The 18,612-nt window shown below is 35.8% G+C and overlaps 1 protein-coding gene across 1 annotated transcript in view; it reads right to left on the bottom strand.

Moving 5' to 3' along the window:
* Positions 1-8,647: 8,647 nt before the first annotated feature.
* Positions 8,648-18,612, bottom strand: part of Snr1 (SWI/SNF related, matrix associated, actin dependent regulator of chromatin, subfamily b, member 1) — an 80,796-nt gene continuing 70,831 nt past the window's right edge. Inside the window, exon 9 of the mRNA XM_089086494.1 lies at positions 8,648-8,835. Within this exon, the coding sequence (XP_088942620.1) occupies positions 8,802-8,835 (34 nt within the window). The 3' untranslated portion in view covers positions 8,648-8,801. The remainder of the gene's footprint in view (positions 8,836-18,612) is intronic.

Below are 18,612 nucleotides of genomic sequence, written 5' to 3'. Positions count from 1 at the left end.
TTTAGCTATACATACAACCATCATTTCCACAAACACTTCCAATAAAAACTTTGAGAAAAGCATTTTGTTTAACGTAGTTGAAATGTCCGGAAATTATGTCCTTGAGGATGACAATTCCCCCCCACCCCTTAGGGCAAGGGTTGTAAGTTATGCCATGGTGGCATATAAGGTTTTTATAGAAAGCGTGGTCACATAAACTTTGGAGGGGGCTTATTGGATTGGTAATCAGAAACTCTAGTGTCCTTTTTAAGACTGAAAGTGATCGGAGGGCAGCTACCCCCCCCATAAATACACACGTTGTATTGTCCCAAAATGCATCTATAGAATTTTTGAGATAATCATTTTATTCAAAATTGTCTAAATATCATATAAACAGGGTTTTGGGGTTGAAACAAACCCCCCAGAGGCTGGGGGCAAGGGCTGTAAGTTATGCCCCGGGGCATTTAAGGTTTGTATGGAAAGGATGATTGTATAAACTTAAGAGGAGGCTCATTTAGTTGTAAATTGGAACTTCTAGCTCCCTTTTAAGAGTTAAAAGTGAAGAAGGGCAGCTAGCCCCCCCCCACTCCCCGACTGTCCTCGTTAACCAAACTAATCTGATTAAAATTGTGAAATAGTGATTTTGTTCGAAATAGTACAAGGAACATATAACAATCTCTCTAGGGTTGACACAACCCCAGTGGCCTGCGGATAGGGTTGTAAGTCATGCCCTGAGGGCATATAAGGTTTTATGGAAAGGGTAGTCGCATAAACTTCAGATGGGGGTCATTTGATTTGAAATTGGAAGTTATAGTGTCCATTTTAAGAGTCAAAAGGGATTTGAGAGCAACCATCCCCCCCCCCGCTCATCATTTTCCCAAAGACATCCAATCAAAATTTGAAGATAGTAATTGAATTCATTTTTGTTGAAGGGTCCGGAAATTGTGTCTGTGAGGAAGAAACCCCCTCCCCCCACAGCTCTCAGGGAAAGGGTTGTAAGTTATGCCTCTGGGGCATGTAAGGTTTTTATAGAAAGGGTGGTCGCATATAGTTCGGAGGAGACTCGTTGGATTGGTAATCTCAACTTCTAGTGCCCTTTTTAAGATTCGAAGTGATTAGAGGGAGGCTACCGCCCCCCCCCCACATGCCGTGTCTTCCCAAAATATAACGAATTAAAAATTTTGAGACAGTCATTTTATTCAAAATAGTTCGAAGATCATATATTAAGGCTTTTGGGGTTGATGGGGGCGAGTGTTGTAAGTTATGCCGCAGTTATTTAAGGTTATTATGGTAGGGATGGTTGTTTAACTTTAAAAGAGGCTCATTTGGTTGAAAATTGGAAGCTCTATTTCCTTTTTAAGCTTCAAAAGTGATGGAGGGCATTTAGCCCCCTCTCCCCGACAACCCCTCTTTTCACCAAACGGATCTAATTGAAATTATGAGATAGTGATTTTGTTCAAAATAGTCTAAAGTGACATATAATAATGCCTCTAGGGTTGACACAACCTCCAAGCGCCCTAAGGACAGGGTTGTAAGTTATGCCACGAGGGCAAATAAGGTTTCTATGAAATGGGTGGCCGTGTAAACTTCAGATGGTGCTCATTTGATTTGAAATTGGAAGTTATAGTGCCCTTTTTGAGAGTCAAAGTGATTTGAGAGCAACCAGCCCCTCCCCCCCCCTTCCACGATCATCATTTCCCTTAACACCTCCAATCAAAATTTGGAGATAGCAATTTTGTTCATCGCAGTTGAAGGGTCCGGAACAAAATGGCTATCTAAAAATTTTGATTGGATGTGTTTGGGGGAAAGATGGGGGTTAGTTGCCCTTAAGTCACTTTTGACTATTAAAAAGGGCACTACCCCTTTGAATCTCCAATCGAATGAGCCTTTGGCAGCGACCTGGCATTATTAGCCTTAGACGAGGGCACGCATCGAAGGAGTTGCCGTAACAACTTCGAAAAGGGCTCATTCGATTGGAAATTCGAGTGGCTCGTGCCCTTTTTAATTGTCGAAAGTGATTGGAAGGCAACTAACACCCCTTCCACACCCACCATTTCCCCAAAAATTGCTCTAGGTCCGCCTTTGCTTCGTGCCTTCTGAAGACCAGAATATAATTTGGACTTATTATATTCTGACAATCCTTATTTCGAGCTAAAACAATCCTTATTTCGAGCTGAATGTTTCCTATTTCTCATAATATCGAAAAAAATTGTCATAAGCAACATTATTGAACAAAACAACAAATGAATGTGGAGAGACAGTTGAATATACATATACTGACATTTGTTTCTCGATGCTTTAATAATATTTAATTAATTAGAGATAAAAAGTCAAAACATTTAAGTTATACATTGTATTCAGGAAAGTGCAAATTGTTTTCTGGTCTTCAGAAGGCAGGGGGGTGTCATCCCCACTCATCTTGGTTTTTGCTTGTTTTGAGTTTGACTCAGTTATTAAGACTTGAAATTTAGATTTGAATCATGCAGAAGATTTGGGAGTCCTAGATAAAAGTACTAACGAAATGAATATATTTTTGGAAGCTTTGAGAGCTCAGGGTTCAGAAGGTCGGTGTTCAGAAGGCTAATTTACTTAAACAAGGAAGTGATATTAGATGACGATAAATTAGATCAATTGCACAACTTAATATATGTGATTAGCATTTAGTGGTAAAGATGGTGAATACGATGAGGATATAAAAAGTCCAATGATCGAAACATAGTAATTTTTTTGTACCGTTGTTAAAAAGTCTTGAAGAATAGAAAGATGACACCCTGAATTAAGATTAGAATCTTGGAAGCACAGACTAAAAGTATAAAATACAGATGTCTGTCATACAATGACGTCCTATCATACAGTGTTAAAAGAGGGCTGAGTATCCGGGTGCCTTTTGGCTATGTATGATGACGTTTTAAGAAAGTTGTCAGGAATATGAAAGGAAGGTCTGGACCAGGAACAGACGGAATACCCGCAATTTTGATAAAGAGGTCACTTAATGTGATATTGCCTGTGTTGGTTTACATATTTAATAGAATTATTAGTAATAAAGTATGGCCTTCTACATGGAGGGCATCGATAATGGTACCTATATTTAAAGGGTGGCCGGCGTTTACCCCCCAGAAAATACCCCAAGCGGAAAATGCCCCCGTGGAAAATACCCCCCCCCCGCCAAAAATACCCTGTGGAAATTAAGGATTTCCAAATTTGAGAATTTTATTTGAGTTTTATTTTTTTTATATCCGTAGGGGGGAGGAATTTTGGTACTTGTGTATTATGCGCCACTCACTCAAGTTTACGCTGTGTAAAATTCGAGAACAAACCGGTTTCTTTGTTAATTTCTTTAATCTTAGCATGAGACAAGACAAAGACAAGTGACAGAATAGATGGTATATATATAATTCGGGCTATATATTTGTACAAAAGGGGGGGGGGGTGGTAAAGTATTTGGACAGTTTGAAGTCAGAAAATAATTCTTTCTAGATATGACCACTAAAATAGCGAGGTATCTGGAAATTTTGTTAACTAAAAAAAAAAAAAAAAAAAAAAAAAAAAAAAAAAAAGTATTAAGTACTATTATTAGGTTAATGTAATGTTTCATTTAAGTGTTTTATGATGATCGCTGATCAACGTTTATGTTATTTGTTCCTTTCATTTGTTATTAATTAAAAAAACTTTTTCCACAAAATACTTTTTTCAAAGAAAAGTAAAGAACCCCATAAAACCAAAAATTAGCAAAAATAAAATAATCTACCAAGCGTGAAACTACCACAAATCAGCATAAAAAAAATGAAATCCAAAACGAACAGAAATTACAAAAAATAACTGAGTCAACCTCAAAACGAGCAGAAATTAACATGAGCAGGGCTCGAAACCCCTATGCCATCCCAAGGCCAGAACATAATTTGCGCTTTAATGAAAAAATATAAATGTTTTTACTTTCATAACTTTAATAAACCAAACAATATTAACATTTTGATTACTAAATATCAGTATATGTATATTAAACTGACAATGCACATTCATTTGTATTATTTCAGTCCCCCCCAGGGACCCAGAAAATGCTCCCCCCCCGTGGAAAATACCCCCCCCCCCTCCGAAAATACCCCTCGCGGAAAGTACCTCCCGTAAAAATTAAGGATTTTCAAATTTGAGAATTTTATTTGAGTTTTATTTTTTTTTTATAGGAGGAACGAATTTTGGTACTTGTGTATTATGCGCCATTCACTCAAGTTTACGCCGTGTAAAAGTTGAGAACCAACCGTTTTTTTTGTTAGTTTTTTTCATCTTAGCATGAAACAAGACAATGACAGATGACAGAATAGATGGTAAATATATAATTTGGGCTATATATTTGCACATAGGGGGCGTGGTAATGTATTTTGACAGTTTGAAGTCAGAAAATTATTCCTTCTAGGTATGGCCACTAAACAATTACAGAATAGCGAGGTATCTGGAATTATTCGATAAATATGTCTTTGAGGATGACTTAATCCCCCACAGTCCCCGGGGGAAGGGCTGCAAGTTATGAACTTTGCCCATTGTTTACATATAGTATTGGTTAATGGGAAGTATACAGACGTTTCCAGGAGGGATTTTTCTGGTGGTAGAGGGGGGTCGAAGGAAGGGGTTACGTGAAGTATCTTTCCATTGCGGGTGTTTTCATGGGGGAAGTGACATTTCTATGAAGGAGGCGCCGGATTTCCCAGCATTATTTAAAAAAGATCAGAAATTAAATAAAAAAACAAATTTTTTCAACTGAAAGCAAGGAGCAACATTAAAACTCAAAACGAACAGAAATTATTACGTATATGAGGGGGTTCGCCCCCTTGTCAATACCTCACTCTTTACGATAAATATTTTTTTTAGTATTTTCAAAAGAGCTATCTACTCTAATTAACCGGCCTTTGTGATTCAGGGTCATTCTTAAAGAATTAGAAAAAAAAATTCTAACTTTAGCCTAAAGAGTGAGGTATTGACTATGGGGCGAACCCCCTTATATACGTAATAATTTCTGTTCGTTTTAAGTTTTAATGTTGCTCCTTATTTTCAGTTGAAAAAACTTGTTTTTTTATTTAATACATTCCTGCTTTTGTTTTGCTACAAAAGGATTGCCAAAGAACACAATTATCGGGTACTTATCATGTTCATCTGTGTTGCGTGACCAAACCTTTATTTCATTATAGAGCAAGAAAGTGGGATCGATTCACCATTTTTCATAATGCTTATTGCCTGCTTTACTACTGGTTAAACGAGTATAGTCTAGACCCGTGATTCCCAACGTAGGGCATTACAATATTTTGGTGGATCATGCGCAGGATGAGCACCCTTTGGCTGACTATACTCGAGAGACTTAATTTTGAAAAAAAAAAGTTTCATGTAAACGACGTCACATTCATATGCACTTAAATAGCGAAAAGATTCATGACAGTATTGCAATGACATCAGGTATTGCATAAAAAGTGTTGAATACAGCCAAAGATTTCGGATAATTGTTATATTATACAAACAAAATTAACATAAAGATGCCTAGGGGACGACTCCAAAAAAAGAGAATGGCGATTTAGGCTTCCTTCAAGTGAATACGCCTAAAATTTTGAGTAACAAAATTTAAACATCGCGAGGGGGACGTCAAGATTTTAGAAATGCCTAGGTGGGGTATGGCCTAAAATTGGTTGGGGACCACTGGTCTGGACATTTTCTTCTAAAAATAAAAGCACATTCTTCTTAACCCTTCTAAGTCCCCCCACTTCAGAGCAATACTCTACCATTACCGTTGTGAGGGTTTACAATATCGAAACCTTAATTCTGAGACTTTTTTTTCTTTTAAGCTTGCTCACAAGCAAAAAAAAAACAAAAAATAACTCCACATTGCCTAGCTGTTCTAAATTTTGCATCTTTACTTTGTCGCACAGCTTTGTCAATAATTTATCTACGTTAGTGAGGTCATCTGCTTGGTCGGTTTCCTTGTTAAGCAGCCTCACCTCTCAATCCTCATTTATTCATAGTTTAAGAGACGTAGCCTCCTAAAATTTTAAGCAGTCTTCGCGTATCCACAGCTCTGAAAACCACAAAAAACTAATTCATTCTGCTAGTTTTTATCCAACACACTAAAACACTGTAAAATTAAGTCTAGGAGAGGTTAAATTCCCATGATTTTGCTTTCTCGTAGCTTTTGCTCTATTCCTTTGAAGGAGTTTGACTCTGGAAGCTCAGCCAAGAATCAACTCAGCTCCAAATGGGTACCTGTAAAACCTGAAAAAAAAAAAAACATGGAACCTTCGAATGACTTGCCTCCAATCACGCATTGCACTTCCAGCTGAAGGCAGAGTCAGAAGATCGGTACCTGCGCTACGCAGAACATCAGTCATCATGCTGAAAAGTTTAGTTTGGATATAATCAATGAAAATGGTCAACATAAGCTAGGATGCAATCTTATATTTTTATGGCTCCGTACCAAACTAATTACTAGCATTTCTAGCATCACTTCCTACCTAAAACTGATTGGTGGGATGTGCCACGAAAATGCTCCACTGAGAACCATGCATAGATACAACCACAGCCGGGTTATCACCTCAATTCCAAAGGATGGATATAAGGTGCTTTAGCTCGGCCCTTACTTGGCCAATGCCCTATCCCTTGGAGCAACTCGTCACTTGCTATCCTGGGAAATATAGTTTCAATTAGATTAGAGAAGTGTTCAAGAGTTTATTCATCACTCTGCTGCAAGAAGGTTCACCTTGCTTTTTTTTAATTATTATTGTCTGATTTCTTTTTTTGTTAAATACGTACATATATATTTTTTCTTTCCTCTTTAACTGTTTCAGGCCATGGAGCCTCCAGTGCAGGAGGGGAAGGGGTTATTTATTATTCTCTGTATTTGCATATACTCGTATATTGTAAATAAACGAACACGGATTTGGATTACTATCACAATTGACAAATAAAAAAAACAAACAAAAAAAAACCACAATCTATTTACAAGATTAAATAAAAAAAACAAGTTTTTTTAACTGAAAGTAAGGGGCGACAATAAAACTTAAAACGAAAAGAAATTATTTCATATATGAAAAGGACGGTCACCTCCTCAACGCCTCGGTCTTTACGCTAAAGTTTTTTATTATTTATAAAATTAGACTTGTAAGGTAGAGTCCAACTTTAGAGTAAAGAATGCGGTGTTGAGGAGGGGACAATCTCTATCACATGCGGAACTATTTTTGCTTGTTTTTAAGTTTTAACCTTGTTCATTACTTTTAGTAAAAAAAACTTTTCTTTTTTATTTAATTTTTGAACGTTTTTTAATAAATTATGGTTTCAATAGTTGCTCGCAGTAAACGAATAATTAAAAAAAAATTTGCATATTATATTTGGTTAAATGGATTTCTCGAAACTTGTTTAATTTTATTTACGAACGTTTTTATTAGTAATAAATATACGTAACTTAGAATTAACTTACGTAACGAACTTCTATATTCATAAATTTTTAACACGTATATTAGGGGGTTCGCCCCCTAGTCAATACCCTGCTCTTTAAACTATAGTTCGAATTTTTTTTTCCAGTTCTTTAAAAATGACCTCTTAATCACAATCAGTTGATCAGTTGAAAAACTTGTTTTTTTTTATTTAATTCCTGATCTTTCTCTTTAATAATGCTGGGAAATCTGGCGCCCCCTTCCTCGCCCTGTCCCTGCCCCCCTGAAAACGTCCTTCATGGAAAGATCCTTCCATATAGCCCCCCCCCCTCTCCTTCCCCCACCTACCAGAAAAAATCTCCTCTGAAAAAGTCTGTATACTTCCCAATAACCAATACTATATGTTAACATTGAGTAAAGTTCATAACTTTCAGCCCTCCCCTGGGGACTTTGGGGGATCAAGTCATCCTAAAAGACATTTTTATCATATTTTCGACCATGCTGAACAAAATGGCTATCTCAAAATTTTGATCGGGTGACTTTGGGAAAAAAATGAGCGTGGGAGGGGGCCTAGTTGCCCTAAATTTTTTTTGTTAACTTGAAATGGGCAATTGAAATTTTTTTTTCATTGAAAAGTACCCGTCCCCATTTTTTATATGCACCAGTGTTCGTTCAGAAACACCAGTGTTTCCAAAAACAAAAAAAAAAAAAAACAAACAAACAAACAAATACTAAACCCAACTGTTTAGTTCTTCGGTCCAAAAATTTAAAAAAAACAATTTTTTTTTTTTGGAGCGTTAAAACTCTAAAGTAGGGTTCTCTGATACGCTGAATATGATGGTGTGATTTTCATTAAGGTTCTATAACTGTTAGGGGTCTTTCCCCCTTTTTTCGAAAATCAGCCAAATTTTCTCAGGCACGTAACTTTTGATGGGTAAGATTAAACTTAATGAAACTTATATATTTGAAATCAGAATTAAAATCTGATTCTTTTGATGTATCTATTGGTATCAAACTCCCGTTTTTTAGAGTTTCGGTTACCATTGAGCCGGGTCGCTCCTTACTTACAGTTCGTTACCACGAACTGTTTGAAAAAAGGAGTAAATCTTTCACCTTGGGGACATTATATATTTTTTTTTACTTCGTTTTCCCCTGAACTTAGACCTTCAAATATTCTGCTCGAATTGTCTTTAAGTCAGGTCACTCTAGTAACAACTCAGTCTGATATTCTGATGTGCGGGAACATTTAACAAAGATAAAAATCTTATACAAAAACATTTATTTAAAAATTAAACAAGAAATCAAAATTACATTAGTGGTCAATAGTATCCTATTTAAAAGCAATATTCGAATTTGGATAAACTAATATTATATGGACACTATTGATATATTTATTTCTCTCCCAGTTTGAAGGAATCACCATCCAGTATTGGCAACCCGGCGCATGCGCCTAAAAAAGACAAAGGATTAGAACTAACACGAAAGAAGATGACATACTATTGGTTACTTTACTAGGTCCAAGGGTTACCATAAGTGTAATATAAAGTGTTAATTTATAATACCGAATAATATTTGTTGGTTAAGGTAGAAAAAAATTATTATCTGATATTGTATGATAAGATAATATTCAACCTTGTGGAAATATGCAGAGCCGTCGCTAGCCAAACTGTTTCGGGCGGAGGATAGATTTTACCGATTCAACGGCCATTTTTACCAACATATTTTGATGAGACCGATCTTCTTCAAAATTGATCATTCATTTCCATCGGCCAATTTACTAGATAGAAACAAAATGAGCCACTAAAACAGCGGCGCTTCACGAGAATATTTTACCGACTAAATTTTCTAAACGACTGGCTAAAAACATAGGGAGGGGGGGGTCTTCAATTACCGGTTTCATTGGCTGAAGCCAGTAGTAGCTTCTAAGTCATACAAGAGGGGGGGGGAATCAATTTCGTAGATATATGAAGTGCCGATAGTGGCACAGGAATAGATCCCTTGAGAAGCAGCCTGTAACAGGAGAAAGATTCCTTGCTAGCACTGCTTCTGAAGACCAGGTGCCGCTTTCTGCAGAAGCCAAGGGAGTGGTAGATGAATCCCCTCTCTTTTGAGGGAGGCTTGTCATCTCCTTATGCCGAATAGAAATGGCAGTTGGGGTTCGAACAAATACGGTTCGGAGGTGGTTGGGGTTGGGGAAAATGGAGGAAAACAAAGATAGATATCATGACCCTACTAAGGAAGGCTCTTCTCTCCAAAGGAAGAAGAAGAGATGAGCAAACCCTATCTCATAATAGCATGCCCGAGGGGGACCCATCAGCCCAGTGGCTATTGATGCTATATTTTTTGCAGGGAGGGGGATATGTAGGCAATAAGCATAAACATCCCGATGCCACACTCAATTTTATGAGTCCATCCACAATAATAATAACACTTTTAATATTAATAATACTCTTAGCTATTTTAAGGTAATTAAGTGCAAAAGAAAATAGACCATCTTAGTTTGTGAAATTAGACAAAAATCTAGTTACAACATTAAAGTAAAAATCACTTTGCAGATTAAATTCTCTTGAATTCATTATTTCGAAAAAAAGCTGGGCTCGGTTCAACTGTTAGTTCCAAATGTTTTATGTTTTTAGCTACACAAAGAAACAACGGAGAGCAGGACTCGTAAAGTAATATTAATTAAATTTAATATTTATTAATTACGTATTATTAATTAAGTAGTAGGTATATTAATAACAGAGCATTCACGAGTACTTCTCATTTTAGCAATAATAACAAAGAAAAACAAATAGCCTGTAAAGTAAATAAACAAATCGTAAAAACAAAGAAATATTTTGCAAGTGGGACGCGGGAAGCTACCCTCACGTGAGAACATACACAAAAAGTAATCTGTAATACGTTTTATATTCCACCACCCCTCACAGGTCAATATACAAAATATGTAACATGTGAATGTACAAAACACAACCTGATTGATTTTCCAGCAACCAACACGACAAGACTAATATGAAAAACCAAAGGGCTAGTCGCCCTTTTTTTGGTAATGTGAATTGAGGGTAAAAAAGTTATTTTGAATTTTTTGAAATTTAGTTGCGACTGACTAGTGATATTATGTAGGTATGAAGCCACAATTCGGATTGGGCTGTGATCTAATAAAGGTGTTATACATGGTTCTTGGTAATCTGGATATAATTAATAGTTGTGTGATTACAAAAGGAATTTTTTTTTTTCGTTTTGGAGATTGTATTGTTTAGGAGTGCACTCGGGTTGCCAAGACGTTTGCGTGGGGAAAATGATTATGAGTATTAGGGAAAAAATTGAACTACTTGAGAGAAACCCTGTTGATTTCTATGCTAAATTAGATGTTGTGTTGAGAGAAGGGTTTGATGATGAGAGTAATATGGAGAGGATTGAGACATCAAAGTATATGTTTGCTAGTGAGTTGATACGTGGTCAAAGTATTCAATGTAAAAGTGAGTTGATTTTGTTTCATTTTAATTATGGGGGCAAAACAGCTCGCATTCATATTTGTCTGAGTTAGTCCGAAATGGCAGGGATATTCAAATTTTAGGATTGACTGAAACGTGGTTGAATTCTTCAAATGAAGCACTGCTTGGTATTAATGGTTATAATTCTTTCAGGAGAAATAGGAATCAGCGGAGTCATGGTGGATTGGGTGCTTACGTGAGGTCGGACCTGAACGTAAAGGTAAGGGAGGATTTGTCTGTTTATTGTGAAATGGTGTTTGAGAGCATTATACTGGAACTAAAGATGATAAGGTCTAGTATTTATTTAGCTATTCTATATAGACCCCCATCCTCTCACCTCTCCCGTTTTTTTGAATTGTTGGAGGAGCAATTGGAAAAGTTGCCAGTTTAAATTTATCCTTGCGTGATTACGGGGGACTTTAATGTTGATTTAAATAAGGATGATGTAGATTCTCGTCTTTTTTGTGATAGTATGTTGAGTCATAGTTTGTTCCCATCTATTATTATTTGCACGAGGATAACTGTAACTATTGCGACGCTTATTGATAATATTTTTGTGAATATGAAGCGGAATTTTAAGATCCATACCCCGCGTTTACTTGTAAATGATGTGTCCGATCACTGTGCCGTCATGGTTTCATCCCAGCTACAGGGAACTTCGACACAATCTCGTGGATCCCAAAACGCTAGAACGTATTTTGACCAGATGTCATTGCTTAAATTTAAATCTGATTTAGAAAAAGCCGATTGGACCTCTGTAGATAAGCGTCATTCTTATGCCGAGAATATGGACCAGTGGTGTACGAGAATGGTTTCACTTCTTGATAAAACTTGTGTGAAGGTAGCTCATGCTAAAAAGAAGAAAGAAATTCCATGGAAACCATGGACGTCAAAAGGTTTTTTGAATTCTGTAAATAAAAGAGGTCATCTTTATATGATAAGTGTTTTTAGTGATTGTGATATTAACCATGAAATCTAGAGGAAATATAATATTGCTCCAAATAAGTTATTAAGGTAAGCAAAACATGGACATTATGAATTTCAAGAAAACCTTGGAAACCCATCTAAGATGTGGGAGACTATTAGATCAGCTATTGGTGAAAAGAAAGTGGTATTACCAGAAATGAGTGAAAATCGCAGTGCTAGTCCAATTGCCGATGGAATGGCTCAGCACTTTTCTCAAATTGGGGAAAAAGTTAAATTGCATGTTGAAAACCGGCCAGGAGATGGTTCTTATGAGCAGAACTTGCCTGAACCTAGTGATACTAGTCTTTTTCTTCAGAAAACTAGCCAGCAGTAAGTGACAGAAATTGTGAGTGAAATGCGAAATAGAGCGGCTGGAGCGGATGTGTTGTCTCTGAAAGTAGTGAAGTATGTTTTACGTGTGATATTGCCATGCTACATGGATTTAATGAATGGTTGTCTTTAAGAAGATGAATTTCCTGATCAATTTAAACACGCCAGAGTAGTGCCATTGCATAAATTTGGTGACCAAAAAGATTTCAGCAATTATAAACCTATTTCACTACTCCCTATTCTGTCTCGAATTTTTGAAAAAATATTATATAAACGAATGGCTCAGTTCCTGGAGAGGAAGGATTTCTTTTATGCAAACCAATTTGATTTCAGAAAAGGATACTCTAAGGAGCATGCGGTTCAGTATTTGACATCTATGATTAATGGTGCTTTGGATGGGAAGTTGAAAGTGGCGACTATATTCCTAGACATTTTGAAGGCATTCGGCACAATGGACCATGTGATTCTTCTGAAAAAGTTGGACGACTGTGGTATTAGAGGAAATGCTCTTAAAATTATTTCATCATATTTGAGTCACCGATCTATGTATGTGCAACTGAATGATGTGAAATCAAGTGATTACCATATCAGTTGTGGTATTCCCCGGGGTCCCCTCTCGGCCCTCTTTTCTTCTCAATATATATTAATGACATCCATCAAGCAATCTGTGATTTGACAACAAATGTTGAAAATGGAGAAGAAACGTGTAAACCTAGGAAATCTCTTGTCCTGTTTCCTGATGATACGAATTTTTCAGTTGCAGAGTGCACCGAAGCTCAGCTTTTAGGGACACTGAATGGAGAAATGGCTAAGGTTAAACAAGCTGAAAGTAAATCACAACAGATCGGGGTTCGTTGTCTGGAGCAGATCACCTTCATATTACCCCTGGTTGTAAGAGCTTACAGTAGGAGACTCGACAATAAGACGTCAGAAGTCAGTGAAATATCTAGGCGTAATAATTGATGAAACACTAAGTTTTTCAGAGCATGTACAGTGTATATCGTCGAAAGTAGCAAGGAATATAGGTATGATAAGGAAGCTAAAGCATCAGTTTCCGCAGAATATTTTGCGTCTTTTACATTTCTCATTAGTCCATCCTTATTTACTATACTATTGTTCTGTTTGGTCTGGAACATTTTATGTTCACATGAAACCTTTGCGTGTTCTCCAGAATTCGGCTGTGCGTGCTATTTATGGAATCGATAGACTTGTTTCAGTTAGAAATATTTATCCGCGAGTCCGTATTTTATCTTTTTCAGGGTTGTGCTTATTTTATAAGCTTCAACTAATTTATGATATTATTAATAATCTTGCTCCAATGTGTCTTCATCATAGGTTTGAGACAACTGCTGATGTCCATGGGCATTTAACGGGACAGGTTGGTATGTATAGAAGGCCGATTAGAGTGTTTGCGAGGTCTGCTTTCTCTGCTCGTCATATTCTTCCTGTGCTGTGGTCTCAGACACCATCTTCTATTAGGGATATTACTGAAAGGTCTCAGACGCCATCTTCTATTAGGGATATTGCTGAAAGGTCTGGCTTTCGTGAGCAGTTGAGGCACCATTGCCTGCAGGTTTATGAATTCTAATATTTTTTTTTTGTTTTTGTTGGGTTTTTTTTCAATTAGTTCTATACTTTTAATATGTTTTTTTTTTTTTTTTTTTTTTGTGAAATGGGAACCCGAATGTACTGATGTAAGTGGATGTAAGTTTTTTTTGGAGTTGCAATACATGCCCAGGTTACTGGGCTTCATACTTTTTTGTTTTTTTTTGTTTTTTTTGTGAATAAATTATATCTCCACTGAAAAAAAAGAAAAATATAGAATTAATTGTAACAAATTTCACATGATTCATTCAAGTGCTCCGATATTTCAACAAATTGTTAATATTCCTGTTCATAATAAATTTTAAAGTAAATCGTGAATCTTACCTTAGTCTTGTTTGGATCTTACCTGAAGAAGGTTTTCAAAATTTCAAACAAGGCATTCGGCAAGGTGTGCTGCTGTCCCCGAACTCTTCAACGGTGTTTTAGACTCAGCAGGATTTCATATCAGTAGATATTAGGAAGGGCGGCAATGATGACTGCCAGCTTATGAGAACACGGCGTCATAAGGGACTTGGCCCATGAATCAGACGCAGATGATCAATGTTGAAGCTGTACAGACGAAACACCTCCGTAAAGACGCGTTAGATGGTTTAACAGAGTACAGAACTTAGGGATCTTCTGGTCTTTTAAATTATTACCCTTGTCTGAGCAGCTCGACACTCCCTCGCTGCGTTGGTATTGTCATCTACTTCACCAACCTGCTCCAACACATGCCCAACTCATCTTCGAAATTGATCTGACCGCAAATGGCTGAAAACGCCCCATAGGTAGACCACGCACAAGATGGGTAGAGGTCATCCGTGGTTGGCTCACTACCAGGAACATCGACCTAGAAGAAGCTCCAACATCCGCCCAGGACAGTACATTTTGGAGACGACTAACGGTGCTAACGTCCGGTTCCCACTAAGCAGGTGATTTTGCCGAACAAGAGCTATAAGTCAAGTCATTCTTCAATAGAGTTTACAAAACTAATACTGCCTAATTAAAATGAGTCAACTAGTCCTGATATTCTCGTATTATATCACCTTGTTTGTAATTGCTTTTCCTTCATTAGTGAGCAAACTTTTTTAACCTTTTAGCAAAACTAACAAAAAGATAACATTTTAAAACTGCCTTACGGTTATACTGCAATATTATGCGTCATCATAGGCAGCGCTAGCGCGCTCCCTAAGTAAAGAACTATGTGGGCACAATGTGTTTTTTTTTCTCCACCCGGGCGCTTTGCATCGAAGGAGTTGTCGTAGAAACTTCGAAAAGGGCTCATTAGATTGGAAATTGGAGTGGCTAGTTCCCTTTTTAATAGTCGAAAGTGATTGGAGGGTCACTAGCCTTCATCACAACCTGATTGATTTTCCGGCAACCAACACGACAAGACTAATATGAAAAACCAAAGGGCTAGTTGCCCTTTTTTTGGTAATGTGAATTTCCAGCAACCAACACGACAAGACTAATATGAAAAACCAAAGCAGAAGACATGGAAAAAATAAGTGACGAAAATGAAGGACAATGAAATCTACAACTAAAAGATATGCAACAATGAACATCACAAGGAATCAGAAATGAAAATGACAAAATCTGCGGTTAGAAGACAAGCGACATCGACATTAGCATATACACAAGCTTACTGCGTAAAACAAGCACTAATAATAACAATAGTAAAAAGTAACCAGGAAAAAATAATAAACAAAAAAGGACATATAAATAAAGAAATACTGGGTAAGTGAGGCGCGAAGGCTACCTTAACATGAATAAACACACAAATTTTTTTCTACATTTATTTTAATATTCCTTTATCACAAGTCAAAAGAGAACTTTCATGTTTTCTTCTTTAACTTAAAACAAATAAAAATTGAAGAATAAAACTTCCCGAGATTTTGAGCAACCGACACCTGAGCTGACTTGAACTTCTATTTACCTTGCAACTGATTGTCCCATACAGAGGGAAAGGCAGACCACTAGACTTCAATTGTTTCTCCCAATTTTCAAATTACTTGAGTAAGAGTGATTTTACTGTCTAAACGACATTCAATAGATCATAATAATTGGGATTAATTATAGTAATTACAATAAGATATATTAAACATAGGATGAAGTAGACAGGAGAACAGAAAAATTAACAAAATGCACATCAAATAAAAGAAAAAAGAGATTAGAAAAATAGGAAAAACAAACAAAGAAAGAGAAGTGAAACTAAAAAAAGGAAAGAGATGACCGTCCTTTATTTCCGTGTTGAAAAAACGCATATATGTATTGAAACACGTATATTATGAGTTTAAATACGTATATATATATGTTCTATATGTCCATTATTTAACATTTGTTTGTTTTCTGCCGTGTTTTCCTAGTGTCCAATTTACAATTAAGTTTCACTAATACCGAGATTTAGCTAGCGCTTATTTAAGACAATCAGAATTTTTCATCCAATCAGAAAATTATGATTCGGTTAAATTAGCGCTAGTTAAATCCCTTATTAGTAAACTATAATTGTGAATGGGGCACAAACAGACAACATTAATCCTTATTTAAAGAGAAACAAACTTTACTTTATTCCTTTTAAAAAGCTTATCGGTTTTAAAACCATGTTAAGTTATTCCTGTCCGTCTTCATCTGCGAAAACATTGAAAGTAATTCCAGATCGACTTTCAAAGTTGCAAAAACCCCTCTAAAATATGCATAAAAGAAGAACCAAAAAAATACCGAGTTAATGGCCTTTTAAGCTTCCTTCAGGCAAATAGGTACAAATAAAATTTCGAATAATTTTGATTTTTAAATCACTATGACCATCACCAGTTACTCCCACCGATAGTAAATAGCGACGAAGACCACACTGCCTTTTCATCATAAACAAATAAGTAGAACAACAGGGAAATTTTTATACAAGACAGTGGAACGCAACTTTAAATGAATATTTCGACCCTATATCGAAGGGCGTCCAACAGCCCTAATATCATTACTTCAAGGAAGTTCAACCAGGACTCAACTTCCTTGAACTTCCTGGTTGTCCTGGTTAAACTTCCTTGAAGTAATGATATTAGGGCTGTTTTAAAACTTTTTTAAACAGTTTTAATGATTGAATTTTAATGTAAGTTTCCTTTATAGTGTTTTTATTCTTTTCGTCTGTTTTTCTGAGGACGGCCCTTCGATATAGGGTCGAAATATTCATTTAAAGTTGCGTTCCACTGTCTTGTATAAAAATTTCCCTGTTGTTCTACTTATTTGTTTATCCCACCGATAGTCGGAGTTACTCCCGCCGTAAACTCGAACAATATGAAAAATATAGGTTGCCCCTTTCGCATGACAGTCCAGGGGACTTGTCAGTCATGTGTCAATCCTAAAATTCGGTGTCCCATAAAATAAAAAAAAAATCAATAGACTTGGCCCAAAATCGGTTGGGAACCACTTGACTAGACCAATTGAAAAGGCTTGTTTAGTTTCAATGTTAGTAATTGGGATTGTTAGTTCTTTGTTTATTCGAACACTTATTACGTGAAATAATTCCAACAACACATTGATAGGAAAAATAAAGAGGCACCGTGAGTAATAAAGAGAAGACTCTAATAAAAGGTCAATAGTGAAGAAGCAACTGAAAAACAAATGAAAAACAAATTAATGTGAATGTACAAATAATTACAGCCCTATTCAATTTCGACTTTGGTAATCCTGAAGATGTTATACAGCTTATTTCTGTAAAACTTTTTTATAAATTCTTCAATTAAAATTATAATTCTGCTTTTTATTTTATTTTAAATTAATTTTTTTATTTTATTTATATTTATATATAAATTTCATGTTCTTGCATTTATCCTGTTTTTTCTATTTATCCACAGTAAATACATATAAGTGAAATAAAAACAAAACTTTCTTTGCACCAACAACCATTTCTTAATAGCTGAGACCACGGAGAAATGGATTGTTTACTTGTGAAATATGTTGCGACTCAAAAACTTTTCGTTCTGCTTATTGGCATAAAATTTCATAGAAAAAATAAACCAAATTTTGAATAATAAAGATTCACTGTATCAAACAAATTCATTTGATGAAGTTCCCGGATTAATATGGTTTTAAAAACCAATCAACTTTTTAAAAGGAATAATTCACAATTAGATTTTACCAATAAAGATATTTAGTTAGCGCTAACTTAAGCCAATCAGAATGTTGCATAGAATTTAAATCCGCAATTGGTTAGCAACCAGTTCCAGTCTTTTGTTAGTAATTGTTTGTTCTGCATAATTTCTACTATTTCTGAGTGAAAGACAAGAGGATAAAGCACAGTTGAAAAAGATATAATAAACAAAGCATAAACTTCAAAATAATTAGAACTAAAAGATATAAAAATTGAGAGACTAGATCAACTGACAAAACTTGTTTAGTTCTAATGGGTTTTAGTGTGAAAAAAAAGTTTTGCGTATCAATCGCTTATTAACTGTTGATAGTTTATTACAGTTTTGTCTTTAATAGACACGGTGCTTCTTTACCTTTTTTATCAATGTGTTGTTTGAAATATTTCAGTTGGTTATACCAAAGGCGATATCTAGGGGGAGGAGGATTAGGGAATTTGAAACCCCTCCCCTCCATCAAAAATGTTTGTCTGACTCGTAAAATCGTAACAAAAATGCATATATTTTTTTTTATGCGCTTTTTAAAGTGTTTTTGTACCCCAACCCCCTAACAAAAATCCTGGCTATATAATCAGCTTATATTTATACTATAGACTAGATCAGTTTAATTTAGATATGTTTAAATTAAACTAGGTATGTTTAATTTAGAGACTAGATCAACAGACAAAACTTGTTTAGTTCTAATGAGTTTTAGAACACAAAAAAGTTTTGGGATAA

The sequence above is a fragment of the Artemia sp. Qi Xiang Cuo genome, chromosome 3 (assembly GCF_049724085.1).
Source record: "Artemia sp. Qi Xiang Cuo chromosome 3, ASM4972408v1, whole genome shotgun sequence".
Taxonomy (NCBI): domain Eukaryota; kingdom Metazoa; phylum Arthropoda; class Branchiopoda; order Anostraca; family Artemiidae; genus Artemia; species Artemia sp. Qi Xiang Cuo.
Note: the sequence above shows the minus strand (reverse complement) of the source record. Positions and strands in the feature narration are given on the sequence as shown.